The 20059-nt window shown below is 37.1% G+C and overlaps 1 protein-coding gene across 1 annotated transcript; it reads left to right on the forward strand.

Moving 5' to 3' along the window:
* The first annotated feature begins 15123 nt into the window (after nucleotides 1–15123).
* LOC140013369 (uncharacterized) lies at nucleotides 15124–15585 on the forward strand. Its single transcript, XM_072062638.1, has one exon. It carries the CDS (start codon nucleotides 15124–15126, stop codon nucleotides 15583–15585), a length of 462 nt encoding a protein of 153 aa, XP_071918739.1.
* The last annotated feature ends 4474 nt before the right edge of the window (nucleotides 15586–20059 follow it).

Here is a 20059-nt window from a genome sequence, read left to right on the forward strand (position 1 = left end):
CACTCATTCTGTTGGTTGTCTGTATGCTTATTTACTGTATATACTTGACTCTATTATCTGTATCTGAGTCTGTTCGGACGTCGTTTGGAGTCTGGTATCGAACGACCTTTCTGTGACCTCTGAGCTCAAAACCTGTGGCTAGTTACTCGAGTCGGGCCAACAAGGGCCTGGTCGATTAGATAACGAACCACGGTAGTCTGTTTCTAGGAATCTTTGGGTATTGAAACTCTTGATTCCGGTATACTCGAGTATTACCATTTCTGTTTCTATTGAGGTGCTCGGGCCCGGTAAGGAGTATGTTCGGTGAACGGAAGTTGGTGTAAAGTGGGGACGGATATGGTTGTTCTTCATACGTTGACAGAGAGTCAACGAGTTTGGTTCAAGTACGGTAATGGGAATTTTGCCTCCTGAGAGCCACCTGTATCCTTTCTATCTAAGGTATCTGTTCATTTCTCTATGTGATATGCACATGTGACTAATTGAACTTGAAATTTCATGATTCTTGACTGCCATTATTTTGGTAACTCATTGAACGTAAACTCACCCCCTTCTCGTTATATTTGTTTTCCTTTCAGGGGCAAACTTTGAATCCTTGATTTTGGAAGAAAGGGTCGAGCTAGTGTAAATATTATTTTGTTAAGCTCTTTTGTAACCGAAACCCGAATTGTATTTTTAATTGTATGAATACTTTGGTTTGTACTTTAGTTTAGTTAATTTGTTAAAGACTCCGATGTAAATATATGTATAAGTGTTTAATCTATTAACTGTATTCATTTGAGATATTAAGATTTTATGGTTTGGTAAGCATGTTCTCACCTTAGTAGTCTCCGATTGTTCATTTTTCTTTGGGTCCTATCACGCATATTATAGGGTTTGTGAGTTTCAACTCCGTAGTCCTGGTAAGAGTTGGGCAAACGGTCTGCCGAACCCTTTGGTTCGCCTTAGGGGAAGGCGGGGCTGTCACAGGTGCTATCAAAGCCATTTCGCGTGGTCTCTGCGCGGAGTGAGCTTGGACCAAGTGGTGTTATGGTCCCGATTGTGTGAATAAGTGTAAAGGAATTAGTGCTTTTTTTTGGGCGTAGGCTATGAATCGTGTCCGTTATACGTGTAAATCCCTTATTGTGGTACTTGCAAAAAATAAATATGTATGTCAGGTAAGAATCTTTAATAGGGATGATTTACGCTTGGGACCGGCCGGCTTGAGTTGTGAATTATCTTTTTTGGGATTCTTGCACCCGGCTACTAAAGAGATGAGAGTCTAGGTTAGAAAGGACTTGGGCGAACTAGAAATGTGATTCTATGGAATTTTGTGTGATTTGTTCGGGTGTCATTAAGTATGAGTAACCCTGTCTAAGATGTGAATTGTGTTATTCTCATAGAGTATGGACGGAACCCTAGAGGGGAAAAGATTTTCGTTAGTTGCTTTTGGACCTTTGACCTAGTTAGTATATAGTACTTTTGATGACCCTAATACTTTCATGGAATTCCTTTTTACTTGTATCTAACTGATTACTACCGTGTGATTTATTTGATAAAGTTGTGTTATGTATATATGTTTTTGATCTGTGTCTACGTTTTGTTATATAATTATGCATATAATTATCTTTAATGTTATATTCACGCTTCAACCCTAGATTGTTTAGACAAATAGAGAGTACTCGTAGTGGACGATATCGCGGGCGCGGACGTAAGCAACCCTCGAATGAAAGGGGTAATCGGGAACCCACGCCTGAACCAAACGCTGAGCCTATAATTGACCCAAATGCTCAGGTAGCTGCTGCTATTCAGCGAATGACCAATCTGCTAGCCCATATAGTGAAACACCAGGGCCAAAACCCTAATCCTCAACCTGGAAACCCTGGTAACAATGTAAAGGGCGAGGATAGAGCCCTCGAAAGGTTTCAGAAGTTCTCCCCACCAAAATTCCTTAGAGGACCAGACCCTGACGTGGCTGAGAGGTGGCTGGAGAAGATGATCGATATTTTTGTTGCGTTACATTATACCGAGGAGAGACAAGTGACCTTCGCTGTCTTCCAACTGGAGGGAGCAGCCCGATCTTGGTGGAATATCGTTAAACTGAAATGGGAAAGAAAACAAATGCCGAGGACATGGACGAATTTCATAAGGGAATTCAACACCAAATTTTTCCCTCCTCTAATCCAAGAAAAGAAGGAAGATGAATTCATTCGGCTTCGTCAAGGAACTCAGACCATAGTCGAGTATGAGAGTCAATTTACTCGGTTATCTAAGTTTGCGCCCGAATTGATTGTAACTGAACAAATATGGATAAGATGTTTTGTCCAGGGATTAAATATTGAGATTCAGAAGGACTTGGCTGTAGCTCAACTTAGTACCTTTAATGATACTGTGGAGAAAGTCCAGCGGGTTGAAAATGTGTGGTTACAGGTGAGAAACTTCCAAGCCAAGAAAAGGAGCTTCCCTAGGAGTATTTCGGAACAAGAAGATAAGAGTACACCCCCTAAAATTGAAAAAGGAAACGGGGGAGTACGACAACCGGGGGTGTCGCGTGATATCTCTGAGGGGGGATCGGTCTCTGCTACTCATGACCCGTGTGAATATTGCGAAGGGCCAAATCATATGGAGGCAAATTGTTGGAAGAAAGAGGGAAAATGTCTGCGCTGTGGAAGCGCCGATCATTGGATTGCCGACTGCCCAATTCGATTGCGAAAAGGAAAAGGGATCCAGCAACCAATTGAGACTAACCCTAGACAATCAAAGGGGAAGGGACTGGATCAAAAGTACCGGCTCGGGTGTATCCCTAGAGCAACATCAGGTCCCTGACTTGTCTGAGGATGTAGAAGGTACGATCCGCCGTTTAACTAAGACTTTAAGAGATCCTAGTGGTAAGGAAATTTTGAGGACGAAATTTCTTTAAGGGGGAGAGAGTGTGAGGACCCGTAAATTTTTCTTATTTTATATTATTTTATTATTTTATTTTATTTTCTCGTATGCATTTTCTTCATTATACCTTATTATATTGATTTTTCCAGACATTTTATAAGTGAGTAGAGTTTTTAAATCATTTTCCTAGTTTAAGTTAGTTCATATTCAGTTTGAAGCGTATTATGGATGTGGAGCCTGCTAGTGCGCTAAGTGCGATAAATTTTTGCCGATTAATTAAAGTTTTGTATAAAGGAATATTACTGTACAAGGTGCTAGGAGACAATTAGAGATTAGCTAGATAAATTATCATTGGTAGACAAAAGGATAAGATTAAAACCCTAAAGGACCATTTGTAACAAAACTATTGGAACTTGACTTTTGACCAAGACTTTTTTTTATCTTTATTTTGGAAAAAATTGGACCAAATTTCTTCATTTCTTTCTTCTTCTTGGCCGAGTTCCTTCGCTAGAAAAGAGAGAGAGAAAACCTCAACTTTTGTGAGACCCCGAAAATTTACTTGTCTTTATAATCCTTATGTGAACTCATTTACCTGTGATTCTTGGTTGCTTTAATGGTTGAATTTGAGCCAAGAGAGTGGATTTTGTTAAGAAAAGTTTCATATTCTCAAGTTGTTAGAAAATCTAAAAATTTTCGCAGGAGGCTCTGCGCATCTTTGAAAAATGGCTATAACTTCGTATAGGAAGGTCGGAATTGAGTTCCGTTTGTTGTGTTTGAAACTAGACTCATAGGGCTTCCTACGGTTGAAAATTTAGAGTTTGATTCAATCTCTGTAAATTCCAAAAAAATGGCAAATTTGACTGAAAATTCTGCCCTGCACAAGTAACAATAGGAATGTTGTAGTAGCTTATGGCTCAATTTGGTCCAACTTATGAACTAAATCTCTTTGAGATGTCTTCTAAAGATTCTTAGTATTTGAACTCTAGTTTTTAACAAGCCAAGTTGTATAAATTTTTTATATTTATAACTCAAGTTATGATTTTTCTAAAGGAGGGGCATAAGTTAGGGTTTTTGTGCATACTAGGATTTTAGTGTGTGTTTTTGTGTGCATTTTGGTAGTGTGATTGTGAGGACTTGTAAAATCCCTTATATTTTCTTAAAAATTCTCTTTTATTTGGAATCCGTTATTTAAAATACCTTTACTACTCATTCACTTTCTCAATAGTTACAATTAATCATAGAACCAAGGGTTTTCCCTTTACTTTCATCATTAAGGTAAACTAGGATTTTTACGTCTTTTGATAGTGTGATTAATTGGTGAGGTATGTGTACTAAATTTGATAGATAAGAAGAAGTATTAAGTAAGAGAAAGTGTGATTAGAAGTGATACTAATAAGTTAGTGAATTATAAGTTAAAACACAAGTGCAAGAGAGTTAAGAAAAATAGGCTTAAACTGACATGTGCTGTTTGTTACCGGTGGAGTACCGCACTTAACCAATACTTTCTTGCCATAATCTCCTTGTTTTATTTTATTTTTCCTTTCCCTAATTTTATGTTAAGATGGCCGAAATTTTTGACCAAAAATAAGAGAAAAACAAAATATCCAAGGCTTTGACTAAGACCTTTGACCAAAGACCATTCTAGTCTTTATCTTGTAAACTCTCCTCAAGGGCTATTCATTTTCTTCCTCCCTTGGCCGAACTAGAGAGAGAGAAAAGAGAGGAGAAACTTCACATTTCATCTTGGGTTTTGATTGATTTGGAGAGAAATCAACAAGAATCACAAATCTAAACCGATTAAACTTGCAACAAGGTGACAAGGAAGCTTTGGGTGGAGTAATTTTGCTTGGGCAGCCTTGATGTTGTGTATTTCCCTGAGGTTTGAAGGTATTAAGCAAAGAAACTCTTCTTCTCTCTCTTTTTTTGCATTTTATTGGATAGATGACTTGAATCTTAGAAGTTTTATGGATGATAACCTAGATTGGTGAAGATTTATCTCATCCTCTAAATAGTGACAAGTTTTTCACATTCTTTGAGGTGATAAAAGCTATCACGATTTTTGAGATGATAGAGATGGTACGACTTTCAATAAAGCTATTACAACTTTCGATAAAGGTGCACGATTACCGATAAAGTTATCACGTCTTTTGAGAAGATGTATCATCATCTTGAAAAAGCTAGCTACCGTACCTTTCCCTGTAAATAGGGTTACCCCCTCTGTATCAAAGTAATAGAAAATTGAGGTTCCATTTGAGTGAATGAAAGAATAGTTGATTTCTTTCATTTCACTTCTCCTGAGCCCTTTAAATTTCCTATTTTTTAGCATATTACCCACCACATAAATAACTCAAATCCTGTATCACATTAACATTAGTTTTATAACAGTTTCATGCATTTCCATTGTGTTGTCTTTCTTGACATTTACAGCTATTTTTGGATCCTATAATTGCATTTAGATGCTCGATTTTATTGGTACACCTTTTTCATTACACTATATTAAGATGTATGTGCATGTGCATTAGAAAATGATACATTTTGTGCAATAATTTCATAGAAGAGTCATTGTAATAGGTTTATTTCATAAATTAGTTGATTTAATTACAAGATAGAACTTTCTAATTACTTTCCAGCAATTTAGGAGGAACAAATAATATAATTTTAGCAACACACGATTCTCTCCCACACTATAGAGTAATTTTTCCTTCTCTTCCACAATAATTACGATAATACAATTTTCATTTCTTTTTAGATAACTTCATTCTCTTATGACATCCACCAAGCGAGAACTCTAACAACAAAAGATCGTTGTCCTGTCAAATGTGATAATATGTTTTAAGAAAATATTCTTGACTATGCTCTCATTACTTATAATTTTTTAAACTCATGTATTGCCAATTTGTTTTACTGTATTAAATCTATATAGATAAACATGATGTGCAAGAACTATTTTTGGAGATACACTAAAATGATACACCAGTTGTGAGCAAGAATATCATGTGCATAACAAGTTAAATAAAAAAATTAAAATAATGCACAAATTTGGTTAATTATCATTAAATTTAGATTATTGATAAGTATATATTTTACGCATTTTAAATGTGTTTTATTAGTTAGTTTTGGTGTGTTTTATTTACTTTTTTAGCTATTTTTTATCTAATTAACTAAGTTTCTAGTAAAAATATGCATTTTATGGTTTAAAGTCTGAAAATTGCATTTCTATGGATTTTAATAGCAAAAACTTCATGTTTTTGTAGGTTTAATAATTCAATCATCAAATGGATTAAGTTGAGAAGATAATTGGATGATTGATGATGGCTTGAAGTGATAAAAAGAGAATATGAAGTGCAAAAGAGGAAATGCAATCAAGAATAAAAGGAAGCAAGTTTCACAGCTTTGACACCTTGTGGTATTTCGGCTATATCTTAAGGTACAAGTATCAAATTGAGGTGATTCTTGTACCATTTTGAAGCTAAGAGATAGATTTAGATTTGGTATGAAGACATTGAAGTCTAGTTCAGTCATTTTTCATAGTCAAAAAGTTGAAATATAGAAGTGCAACTTTGTTGGCGAAAGCTGAAACAAAGCTTTGATCAATTGAGGGTATTTTGGTCATTTATCAGTTCACAGAGCTCCAAATTAGATAATTCTTAAGGCATTGAAAAGCTAACTCAAAGGGCTACAACTTTCATGTTTTGTACAAGAGCTAGTTCAGCCTCCATCATTGAGAAAATAACAGTTGAAGTGGTGCCAAATTTACAGAAGTGAAAACGCGACCCTTGAATACGTGGCTTGAAGCCGCGTATTCCAAGGTTGCGTATTCCTCAATTTTGGCTGCAACTTGCTCTGCAACTTGTCTTTTATTCACACAAGCTTTTTGACCCTTTTTTGTTTGCAAGAATATCTGTGGAAACAGCCCAAGACAGCTGCAAAAGAAGCTTTACAACTCAAATCTAGCTTGTTTGTGGGCTCAAGAGGAATCTTAACATGATTTAATACGTTGTCTTTTGCATGGAATTCCTCTATAAATAGCAGCCTTTGGAGGACACTTTAATAACTTTGGAAGGCTAGAGAAACTCACCAAAAATGTAGTCTTCACTGGAGTTTCCTTAGTTCATTAGTTAGAGTAGTATAGTATAGTTAGTGTAGTTATCCTTCTTATATTTGTAGTTAGATTTGGATGAAAATTGAGGAGCAAAGATGGAGAGTGTGAAGCTCATGTGATAAGGGTGACTTCTCTCCTATCACTTTCTCTTTTGTATATGATTTCATGTTTAACTATAATACAAGTTCAGTGTTTGTTATCATGTTTACTTAAAGTTTATGCCTAGAGCATGGATGAACTTTTTATATCTTTTTAGGGATGTTTACTTGGTTATTTGATGATATTATTTTGAGCAAGTTATTTATCACTTTTGCTTAGCTAATCATGATTAACTAGCTATTAATTGTAATAATCTAAAGGTGTTAATTTCCATTGAGAAAGTTCAAGGAAGTGGTAAACCTAGGGATTTCACTCACGAGAGTAAAGGAGCGCCTTTGTGGTTTTAATGACTTGTTTCATGTAATTTCATAGAAGAAATGAGCTTGTAGTTAATTCATAACCACGAGAGTAGGTATGGTTTAGCTATAAGTGTAATTGATTCACTACGAGAATATGTTTCACATGCATTAGGGAATTATGTCATAACTAGTCAAGATAATAGCATTCACTTAACCGGTAATCCCATTAGGAAGAATAGTAAGGAATTCCTTACCTCAACGAGTTTTTTAGTGTTAATTTTATTACTTTTACTTCATGCTTATAGTCTAAATAATAAAGGAGTTTGAAAACTATCGGTAATTAAAATCTTCTTTGTGGGTTTGACGCTTAATACCCTATACTCGCTCTGGACTCGTATACTTGCGAAAAATCTCGTGTGACATATTTATGATGTTATAAATGTAAAACTTGATTATGAATGAGGTAATTGTGTATGTATACCCCACGCATGTCATTTATACAGGTGGCATGTTTAGTGTTTAAAGCTTTATCTTTTAAAGAGAGTAAAATATGTAATCATCTTTAATTTTCAAACTATTAGCATGTAGTTACATAACCAATTTCTTATCTCTAGTGAACTTAAATTAATAACTTATGTCTTAATGGCATACATAATGTATTTAATTTTACTTCCTTAATTTGACAAATTTTGTTTTGCAAATTATATTTTCAAAAAAGCAGATTAAGTACCCATCTTGTGCACACACTTTGGCAGGTCTTGCATATAGGAGTGGTGTCGTTTATAGGGAAGTGCACAACTATAATAGATGGTCGTCATTGATTTTTCTTTGGAAAAATTACTAGAAATAGCAGGTTAGGTGGATAAATGAATAATAAATATGTTTTTGTTTTCTTTTGTTTTTCCTATCTGCTGATAATTTAGGGTGACAATAGAATGCAGAGTATTTCTTGGACAAAATTCGGCATATTTCATATAACTTATAAGTATTTTTTTTTGTACAAGAAGGTAGTACTTGTTTTAGATGAAGCTAATTTTTTTGTCTCGAACTTATCAAGGTATTGAAAAAACATGCTCTTGATCACATGATTACAATTGACATAAACAACTATGCTTATAGATTTGGTACTTGGTGCACAAAACTATACTAATTTATTTATGAAATGTACTACTAGTTGCAAAAAAAGAACTTACATGGTGTATTAATTTTGCCCTTAGTTACAGATAGATGGACAAAAAACAAGAATATAAAAATATGCATGCTATTTATTTTATCTATCTATCATGTGATTTTCAATAATTTTTCAACTAAAATTGATGGTTATAAGCTTTTGTACTTTTGCACTTGAATGTACATGACACTGCTCTTATGTACACAACCTATTAAAGTTGTGTGCACAAATTGTCAAGTTGAGGAAAAAGAAAATTTACGTTATATATAGAATCAGGACATAATTCATTGAAATGAACTTACTTATCAATAAGCAAAGAGGTTATATGGCCACATGCCAAAAATTGGAAAACTAAAGACGGTTGCTTGTTTTAGTCCCTCGAAAACTAATAATACTTTAAACTTTAAACATGTGAGTTACTAAATTATACTTCGACTTATGTATATAATGTAACAAAAGTTGTGTATTCTAACAAACTAGTTGAAATAAAAATTTTCACAAAATTGGCATGCCACTCTGGCATATTAAAAAAAATGCGAAACTATATTGTGTTATTTAGATGGATTTACTACCACATACAGCAAAATTACTGAATATATGTTTCAGAAATTAAAGTAATCAAAGAATCAACAATAATTTTTTGTCAACACATATTACACATAAGACAATTATATTTTGCTATCCTAATTCTCATATGATGGTTGTCATAATTGAATGAAGCTGTCGAAAGGAAAAAGAAAAAGAAGCATTCATGGAGTATAAAAAGCTACCCTTGATATAAAATTGCTTTAAGTAAAATTATAATAAGTATTATACCTTAGAACTAAACTTCTTTAAGCAAAGTGATAACCAAGTGTTGCTCTTACCCTGCAAACCAAGGTTTGAGACTTGACATGCACACCTACATATCTTTTTTTGAAGTTTTACTCTTTTTTTTTAATGAAATGGCAATGTATTTTTTTTTTGAAGTTTTACTTGCCAAGGTCAATATATCACACAAGCACCCATGCCCCGGCCACGTCATCAGTCAAGGGCCGGTAGAACTGACGTGTCATGACATGTCATTTGGTCTCGTAGCCCAGTCTTGTAAATGCCAGCCATAAGTCTCGGCTGAAGTGATAATGCCTGTCAGGAATCATAAGTGATACGGTGTAGTTTTGGAACATTGCGGCGCCATTTTGGAGATTGCCAAGGGAAATAAGTAGTGCGTCGTAGTTTTTGGTTGTAAGTCAGATTCTTGTGTGAAACGGTGCCGTTGCACTGAAAGTTAGTTAGGAAATCAGTTATGATTGTTTTCAGTTTGTTATACGTTGGTTAGTACTGATGCAGTGTGAATAATGCTATAAATAGCATAAGGAGTGAAGTAGGCGGCAATGAGATTGATATTCATAATTTTCCAAATAAAAATATCTTTCCCTTCCTTCCAATTCTCTCTCAGTTCATGAACACCCCCTCTTCCCTTCTTTTTCTGCAATCTATCAGGTTCAATCCTGACAAGTGGTAATCAGAGCCTTCAATCCTTGGTGAAATTCGCATACCTTTCGATGGCAGATGGTACTAGACTCAAGAATTTGGATGAACAACTCAGGAAACTTGAGACTAGGGTTCAGATTCAAGTCAATTCCATGCAAGCAGAACTACAGGAGACTCGAACACATGTAGATACCAAAATGGAGGAGCTCGATAAGAAGATTGATGCATTAATGGCAGGAATGGAGACGAAGTTGACTTCATTTCTTCAAGCTCTCAATAGAGACAGAGTAGCCGCACCAGGGGAATCTCCTCTACAAGAGAAGACTCCTTTACTTTCCAATCCACATGTGAAATACAGAGATTGGGTTGATTAGTCAGCGGCAAGCAAGAAGCACAGGGTTACGGTTCCAAATCCCCCTAAGGTAGATCTTCCCTTCTTTGAAGGAGACAGGCCTCAGGAGTGGATCAGGAAATGTGAGAAATACTTTCTCATCCATCAACTTCCTGAGGACCAGAAATTGGAAGTAATGGAGATATATCTGGTAGGGAAAGCAGAAATATGGTTTCAAGGAGTCAAGAGGAGCAAGGGAAGAATCTCTTGGGAAGAATTTTGCGAATTGTTGAAGAGGAGGTTTGGAGATCGAAGAAGAAGAGATGAGGTGGAGGAATTCAATAAACTCCACCAAACCAGCACTGTCAAGGACTATCAGGAGAGATTTGAAGAACTGAGCTCTTTGATGTTAGTAAGGGACCCTCACCTCTCTGAATCTTACTTTGTTTCCAGCTTTATCAGTGGCATTAAAGAGGAAATCAGGCCTATGGTTAAGATGTTGAAGCCTAATACATTAATTGAGGCTTTTGAGATTGCAAAATGGCAGGAACAGTCACTGGCATTGAATGGTAGGTATGCCAAAAACACTAGGAACTGGGAGCCTGGGGAAAACTCAAGACCCTCCAGTGCCTTGTCAACAACCAGCACAGGGGGAAGGGTTTCAGAACCATTTGGCCAAAAGAAGTTAATTTCTGAAAACACTAACATGGAAAGCAGGAAGATCTCTCCTCAGGAGATCTTGCGCAGAAGGAACAATCACCTATGTTTTAAGTGCGGAGAGAAGTTCAGTCCTGGTCATCAGTGCAAGTATAGGCATCTGAATTTCATTCTGGAAGAAGATGAAGAACCTGAATTTCTTGATGCCATTGGGGAGCAGGATGAGCATACTGGCCATCCAGGGGAATCAGTAGATGTGTCCCTGCATACATTGACAACCTCTATCAAGAGAAAAACTTTAAAACTGCAAGGGGTGTTGAAAGGAAAAACTATATCTGTTCTGGTTGACACTGGCAGCACTAATGGTTTTCTAAATTCCATATTATTGAATATCATGACCTTAAGAATAGCTAAGATGACACCACTGAGGGCCACAATTGCTGATGGAACCACCATTTCCAGTGAGCTGTTTTGCTCTGTAAGGATCGAAAACAACCTAAGAGGGGGGTGAATTAGGTTTTCTAAAACCAGCTAAGATATAGGTCACTCTTTTTCAAGCCTATCCTTCTTTTCTCAAAGACCACTCAATGGAACAGTTTACAAGAAAGCACAGGTGTTCGTGAGATGAAGAAGTGAACAATTTATATAGTAAAACTGTAAACGAAAGTAGAGAAACAAACCAGGCTTCAAACTCAACTTGAATTTGAACAACACTTTATATAACAAGCTACTTCAAGTTGAACAATCTTGCAACCAATTTCTTGTGTACAAGAAAAGGATCATTTCCTTCTTGCCCCAAACCACACTTGGTCAAGCAAGGAAGTTTTACAAACACTCGGATAACCCTCACAATGCTACACTATTGAAGAAGTTGTGTCACACTTGAAAAGCTACAAGAAAATTGCACAAGCTGAGAATACAAATGTTCCTTTTGGAGTATTCTAACACTTGAATCACTCGCGATTTGATGTAGACTTAATGTGTAAAGTTGATCTGAGGTGGTTGGCTTTGTTCCTTTTATAGGAGACCAAGAAATTCTTCAATTAATGCTGTCAACGGATAGAAGGCATCTGAAGAGTCAACTAGCCGTTGGTGTTGTCGGACGTCCGATAGTCAGTTTTTATGCGTCCGAGCGAGGTCAGTGAGTTCGAGAAATTTTCTTGAACCTCTTAGGACGTCCGATCCCCTCTCACCATGCATCCGAGGGTAAGATGCAGATTTGGAGGTTCCTCTTCAATTCTTTCGGACGGCCGATGCGTCCAATGTGTTGCGTCCGAAGTGCAGCAACGCTTGTCGGACGTCCGATGCTCAGGTGTTGAGTGTCCGATCGTGATCAGTAATCGTAGAAGCCCTGGCTTGTCTTCTTCGGACGTCCAAGTCTGAGTTTTTCATACGTCCGAAGTTACTCAATGGATGTCGGACGTCCGATACTCTCCTTTTGTGCGTCCGACATCTTCCTCAGCACTTTTCATCCTTTTTTATCTTTTTTTTGCTCTAAGTCCTCAAACCCGTTTAGTGCTATTTCTGAAAAGAGTCTCTACAAAAAGTATTAGTAACATCCGTTTGTTTTGTAATCATCAAAAGATATGAATTGAGAAAAACATGCCCCAATGTGACATGGAGCATCCAGGGGTATAACTTCAGCTTTCCTTTGGTAATCATGGAACTAGGGACATAGGACATGATACTTGGGGTAGATTGGATGGTGCAATACAGTCCTACACATTCGATTTCAAACAGCTGCTGATTAAACTCTCAGAAGAAGATGGGGAAATGGTGTTGGAAGGAGCAGCTAAGCAACCCTCAATGAAGCTTATCAGAGGGAAGGCAATAAAGAAATTCATGCTGCAGAAACACAAAACCTTGGCATCAATCTGCTCAGTGCCTGAGAATAGCAACTCAGATGATGTAAGTCCACTTCCTAGTGAAATCTCAGAATTACTGCACCAGTTCTCTGATGTGTTTGCTGAACCTACACAATTACCACCTGAAAGGGCTCATGACCATACTATACCTTTGAAACCAGGGGCTCAACCCTTTAAACTCAGACCCTATAGGTATCCACACTCCCAGAAAACAGAAATTGAAAACCAAGTGTCTAACATGCTTCAAACTGGGATCATTAAGCCTAGTACTAGTCCATTTTCTTCTCCTGTCCTGCTAGTAAAAAAAAAAGAAGGTACTTGGCGTTTCTGTGTAGATTACAGGTTTCTAAATGACCTCACCATCAAGGATAGGTACCCTATTCCCAATATTGAAGAACTCTTAGATGAATTATTTGGCTCTAAGTCTTTAGCAAGATTGACCTTAGATCTGGTTATCACCAAATCAGAGTCAAGGCTTGTGACATCCATAAGACAGCATTTCAAACTCACCAAGGCCATTATGAATTCCTAGTTATGCCTTTTGGCCTCACTAATGCCCCTGCCTCTTTCCAATCCCTCATGAATAAGATCTTCCAGCCTTACCTCAGAAAATTCATACTTGTCTTCTTTGATGACATACTCATCCACAGCCCAAACCTGCAATCACATGTAAACCATCTGAGAACAGTGTTGGAAATTCTGAGATCTCACCAGTTGTATGCAAAGATGTCCAAGTGCATGTTTGCTCAACTGAGAGTGGAGTTCTTGGGCCATATCATATCCTACAATGGGGTTGAAATGGATGCTGCTAAGGTTGAGTACATAAGAGCCTGGCCAGTGCCTGAGATTGTTAAGATTTTGAGGGGATTTTTGGGCCTTACAGGTTATTACAGTAGATTTGTACAAGGTTATGGGCAGATTTGCAAGCCCTTGACTGACCTGTTGAGAAAGGACTCCTTTGGCTGGAATGAATCAGCAGCCACAGCCTTCCAGAATCTGAAGGATATCATGAGTACCACTCCTGTGCTGAGAATGCCAGATTTTTCCAAGTTATTTGTAGTGGAGACTGATGCTTGTAGTGAAGGCATATGTGCTGTGTTGATGCAAGAGGGACAACCTATAGCTTACCTCAGCAAAGCCTTAAGTCCTAAGAACTTGGGGCTATCTATATATGAGAAGGAGTTGTTGGCCGTGGTAATGGCAGTGACAAAGTGGAAACACTACCTGCTGGGATATCATTTCATCATAAGAACTGATCACCAGAGCTTGAAATTCTAGTTGGAGCAAAGGCTGAATACACCCCTGCAGCATAAGTGTCTAACAAAACTCTTAGGTTTGGATTATGAAATCCAATACAAGAAGGGAGCAGAGAACAAAGCTGCTGATGCCTTGTCAAGGAGAGGAATTCAGGAGAAGGATTCTGCAAGAGGAGTCTGTGACAGTGGGAAACATGGTAATTTGAGGAACCAAATCCTTCAACAGTTGCATTCTTCTGCAGTAGGTGGCCATTCTGGCCAGCTGAGGTGCCTGAAGAGACTAGGCACAGTCTTCTACTGGCCTGGGATGAAGAAAGATGTAGTTGAATTTGTCAAACAGTGTGATGTTTGCCAGAGCAACAAGCATGAGAATGTTCCTTATCCTGGCTTATTGCAACCTCTGCCAGTTCCCAACCAAGCATGGTCGCAGATCAGTATGGATTTTATTGAGAGTTTGCCAAATTCTGAAGGTGCGGACACTATATTGGTAGTTGTGGACAGGTTCATCAAGTTCTCTCATTTCATTCCCCTCAAGCATCCCTTCTCAGCAGTGGAGGTTGCCAAGCTATTCTTAACACATGTTTCCAGACTCCATGGATTACCAGATGTGATAGTCTCAGATAGGGACAAGCTCTTCACCAGTCTTTTTTGGCAGGAGTTGTTTAGACTGTTGGGAACTCGCTTAAATCTCAACTCAGCCTACCAACCCCAAAAAAATGGTCAAAGTGAACGTGTTAATCAGTGTGTGGAGACATACTTAAGGTGCATGAGTAGTGATAGACCTCAGAAGTGGTGTCATGGTTGCTTATGGCTGAGTGGTAGTATAACACTAATTACCACACTAGCCTTAAAATAACTCCATTTGAGGCCCTCTATGGTTACACACCTAACCAACTACCTTTGGGGTGCATTTCTGATACTATTGTTCCTGCAGCTAGTGATCTTGTTCGTGATAGGCAGGCTGTGTTGCAAATTCTTCGCCAGAACCTGGCTCAAGTGTAGCAATGAATGAAATTTGTTGCAGATAAAAAGAGGAGTGAAAGAACTTTGGAAGTGGGCGACATGGTTTATTTGAAGCTTCAACCTTACCGCCAACAGTCTGTGGAAGTTAGGCATTCCTTGAAGCTTGCCTCTAAGTATTATGGTCCTTTCCCAGTCCTTGCTCGTGTGGGGGCAGTAGCTTACAGATTGGGGTTACCTCAGGGTTCCAGAATCTACCCTGTGTTCCACATTTCTATGTTGAAGAAGAAGTTGGGAGGTTCTCAGGTAGTCATGCTTGCATTGCCATTAGTGGGTCTGGATAATCAAATTCAGGTTGCTCCTGAAATGGTACTCAAGAGGAGAGCCAAACTGCGAAACCACCAACCAATGTCACAAGTCTTGATCAAATGGATCAATCTGGGATTCGAAGAAGCCACTTGGGAGGACCTTGATTTCATCAAACACCAGTTTCCAAACTTCCATCCTTGAGGACAAGGATGCTCTGAAGGCGAGGGTATTGTCAGGAATCATAAGTGATACGATGCAGTTTTGGAACATTGCGGCGCCATTTTGGAGATTGCCAAGGGAAATAAGTAGTGCGACGTAGTTTTTGGTTGTAAGTCAGATTCTTGTGCGAAACGGTGCCGTTGCACTGAAAGTTAGTTAGGAAATCTGTTATGATTGTTTTCAGTTTGTTATACGTCGGTTAGTACTGATGCAGTATGAATAATGCTATAAATAGCATAAGGAGTGAAGTAGGCGGCAATGAGATTGATATTCATAATTTTCCAAATAAAAATATCTTTCCCTTCCTTCCAATTCTCTCTCAGTTCATGAACACCCCCTCTTCCCTTCTTTTTCTGCAATCCATCAGGTTCAATCCTGACAATGCCATGTCATCAAATATGGTCTGTATCAAATAAACTCATAACCTGTTCTAAAAAGGCATTCTATAATTTCACCTTAACTTCTACTTTAATACCGTTGAAATAGTAGTCAATGCCTTAAGAAAAAATTGTGAAAAAGTTTCACTTCTCTCATGAATAACTATTCTTCGAGTTTCCAAGTGGTAAACATTCCTAATATTTTTTCCTTCCTGTTCATAGCCCTTTTTATATGTACGATTTGTTATGGAAAAGAAAATACAAATTGAAACTAATTTGATTTCTCTCGCATTTTTTGTTTTCCCAAAGTAACTATCTACAATTAAGAGCATTTCAATTAGTCAAATGTAACATATTAAAGAAAGTTTGAGCTTAGTTTCACTTTGTCAATTGTTTTTAGATAGCTAGTTTTCTAAAAGTTGAGGACAAAATACAGTATTTTTTTAACATGTCATCCGATTCCACGCCCAAGTCTTTTTTTTTTTCACAATGGTAGAATTTTTATAATCTAATCTAGCTTAATATAGGGGGGAGGAAGAGGGGGAGGAGGATTCGATGTAAGTAGAGATTCCATCGAGAAAAGTCAATTGAGGCCGTCACATATTGTGACAATTTTTTGGTGGGAGGCAGTGGCCACGCCCAAGTCACTATAGTGCAATGTGTCTATGGGTGATGAGGTGGTAGTGCCATGTCATCAAATATGGGCTCCGGTCAAACACACCAATAGCGCATTATAAAAGGATATTCCTATAATTTCCCTTTAACTTCTATTTTTTTTTAACCTTTTTTTGTTTAGTGTAAGCAGTAGGACTCGAATCCGAGACCTCTCACTTACACTCCTTCCCCCCGTACCACCCAACCCAACCCTCCCCCCTTCCCTTTAACTTCTATGTTCTTAATACTTTTCAAATAGTAAGCGATGCCCATCTAAGCATTATGAAAAGTGTTGTCCTTTTTTTTCATAGAAATAATAATAATCTCATTCATGAGATCTACACTAATGGCATAAAGTATATCATCGGACATTTTATAAAATAACAAATCTAAAGGATCTACTAACACACCTGATTTGAGAAAATAACAACTATTACATTATGAAGCTCCAATCTATTCCAAATGATATCAATCGCTTTGAGTCTAATGAATATCTGTGGATGTCTTCTCCCAATCTACTAATTAAATATTTTAAACTCATATATTAAAGTGAGACCTAACAATACACATCTTAGAAATTTCATGTTTGACAACCAGATATAAAAAAAAACTGAGATTTGACAAAGAAAAAAATATTAAGTAAAAGAAAACTTTCACTAAAATTGTAGAAGAGAAGAAACTCACATTAAAAATAGTCTATGAAAGCAAATTTTTCTCACTAGGAAACCTTAAGAGATGATAATACGCTTACTACAAATCCTAGGAAAAACTTTATTAGCTGCCAACATTAAAAAAAAATTTATTGGAGAGAGAGAGGCCTCCTTTCGCCCATGGAAGAAGGCATTATTTTGTTTGAGAGGAGCGGAGAAAGTTAGAAAGAATGTGAAGAATTAGCCCCTTCTTATTAGTAACTATTCTTTCGGTTCCAATAGGCAAATTTTTCCAATAATTTTTTCCTTCCTATTTAGGGCCTTCTTTATGTCTAACATTTTGAAGGAAAAGAAAATGTAATTGAAAATAATTTAAGTTTCTCACAAGTTTGGTCATCGTAAAATAAATTATCTGCAAAGGACGTTTCGATTGGTCAAAATACAACATAACGATCAAAGTTGAGTATATTTTGATTTGTAAATTTTTTTTCTCAATCCCATTTCTTTCCCTAAAATTCCAAGACAGAATACAGTACGTTACGCTACCTCATTTACTATTCCTCATTGAATTTCAAGTTTCTAGCATGCCTCAAGCATTGAACTTTTTCTGTTGGATGTAATCTTACACTTTAACAATTTATTTACTTACATCACCATTACAATTTCCAATACATCTTTTTATCTTCCTAATTACTTTTTTTATCTCACATACATCAAATCACAAAAAGTGCTACACAGTACAACAAAAATGGCCTTTAACGGCATTTAAAGGTGTCAGTATAGATAATCTAACCTGACACTTTATCTATCCTCACACCTAGGGTGAGTGTTGTCCCTTCCAATGTGGGGATAGCCTCAATCTTTAGCGGCATTCAAATGTGTCAGGAATACCATGCTGCTATAGCATTCCCTCTGCCAACAAAAACTTTTTTTTGTGATAATCGAAAGTGTCAGTATAGCATTAGAACATCAGTAGTGGATCAGTAGGATATCCAATTTATGAAGGCATCTTGAGTTGTCTTAATATATGGTTTTAAGGACACGTAGCCATGTGAATTTACACTGCTTTCGGCGACATGCCCATTTGTCATTAGTGTTTTTCGAAGCTAAGCTTTGCTGACACTTTTAATTGCCAGGAGTTTTTTCCCTGTTTTTTTTATATGGAAGCAACCTGCAATTAGTCCTCCCTGCTGTACATTCCATCAACCAGAATCCCAAGGGACTTGTAAAATTATCCCAAAGAGCAGAATGCATATAGCAATTTAAAAGAAGAAGTCGATACTCAAATATAATTCATTGAATTAAAAGTCGGTAACAAGTACAAACGCAGCAAGTACTAAAATCCCAAACAAGTACTAAAACATTCTCATGTACACAAACTTGAAATACTCTCTTGTGCACAAACTAAAAGATTCTCATCCCTAACAAGTTGAAAGAACTAACAGTAGCTTCCAAACTTTCCAATGAAATGAGAGCTTTCAGTCATAATCATGAAGTCCCCATCAATCTTTAGTTGGTTCCACCTATGCACAAAGTTTGTGGGGGATCATTAGATCATCATACTAACAAGAGCTTTCCAGAAAAGGCACAATGTATTTGCTAAAGATCAAATTAAATTGCCATGATTCCAGAGGCGAAGCCATTCATGATGAGACCTAAGAGCCACGATGTAAAGACATGACCCTTTTCCACTACTCTGGGTTAGGCCACGAGCCATGTCATTTTGTTTGATTCAAAGTTAGGAACCATTCTAAGGATTTAAATTTGTTCAAATTTTCTGTATTCCACGAAATAATCACTTCCAGGGGGAAATTTTGCAACCCACTCACACTTAAGATCAATCTGCTATCAATGAAAAACTAAACCTTGTATCCACTCAGTAACATAAAGTCAACTGCTAACAAAACTAGCTACATGCATTTCATATCGGCAATTACAGGACAGATCAATGCGTAAAGTTAAAAGCTTTCAGAATAAGTATTAGCAACACAATGCCCATAAAGCCAATACATAAATGTGCAGCAGCAGCAGCGGATCATGAAGCTTTAGTTGCATTTACTTCTTAAATATTAGCTAGAGAAAAGATCATAATGTTTCCCACCTAGAAGCTTTAATTTCATCTATTCGTTACCACCTCATACTTGCCAACAACCATAATCACACCACTCATCCTCTTATACCAACCACAAAGTCCAATAAACCCAATCTCCTGCCCCCTGACCCTCCTCTTCGCCACCCACCCCCAAGAAAAAAAAAAGAAAACTAAAAAAGGAAAGAACAGAACAAGAAATGGTTCTTGGAACATTTACAATTTTCACAACCCTTTCACAACAAATACATGGAAAGCACTAATGAACATCATCTGTAGGCCCAATTGAATCAAACAAAACTGACTACTAGTCCTCAATTTACTGTACAACCACTAACCACCGACATGATTACTACCAAAAATGCATCTGCAAAGCAGAAGCAACCTCTTTAATTCATAAAACAGAGTACAAAATCAACCCATTTTAGTACTCAACTTCCATCCTTAAAATCCAGAAAAGGCCATGCAACATCCTTAATCTTCCTCACAAAGACTAAAGACCGTTCTTTGATTAGCTTATACCAAAACCCCACAAAATTAAAACACATATTTTACAGTTTCAAGAAAAATCATGAGCCAAGATTTACCTTTAGAGAAGACTTAAAGCAACCCTTCCGGTACACAGACTGGAAAACTTAATGATGTATTGCTGTCCTATCCTTGACCAGGGCCTTTTAAATACTTAA

This window comes from Coffea arabica, chromosome 8c, assembly GCF_036785885.1.
Source record: "Coffea arabica cultivar ET-39 chromosome 8c, Coffea Arabica ET-39 HiFi, whole genome shotgun sequence".
Taxonomy (NCBI): Eukaryota; Viridiplantae; Streptophyta; class Magnoliopsida; order Gentianales; family Rubiaceae; genus Coffea; species Coffea arabica.

Excerpts from the sequence above, each read along its gene's own strand:
- LOC140013369 (XM_072062638.1), top strand. The coding sequence starts at position 15,124 with ATGAAATTTGTTGCAGATAAAAAGAGGAGTGAAAGAACTTTGGAAGTG.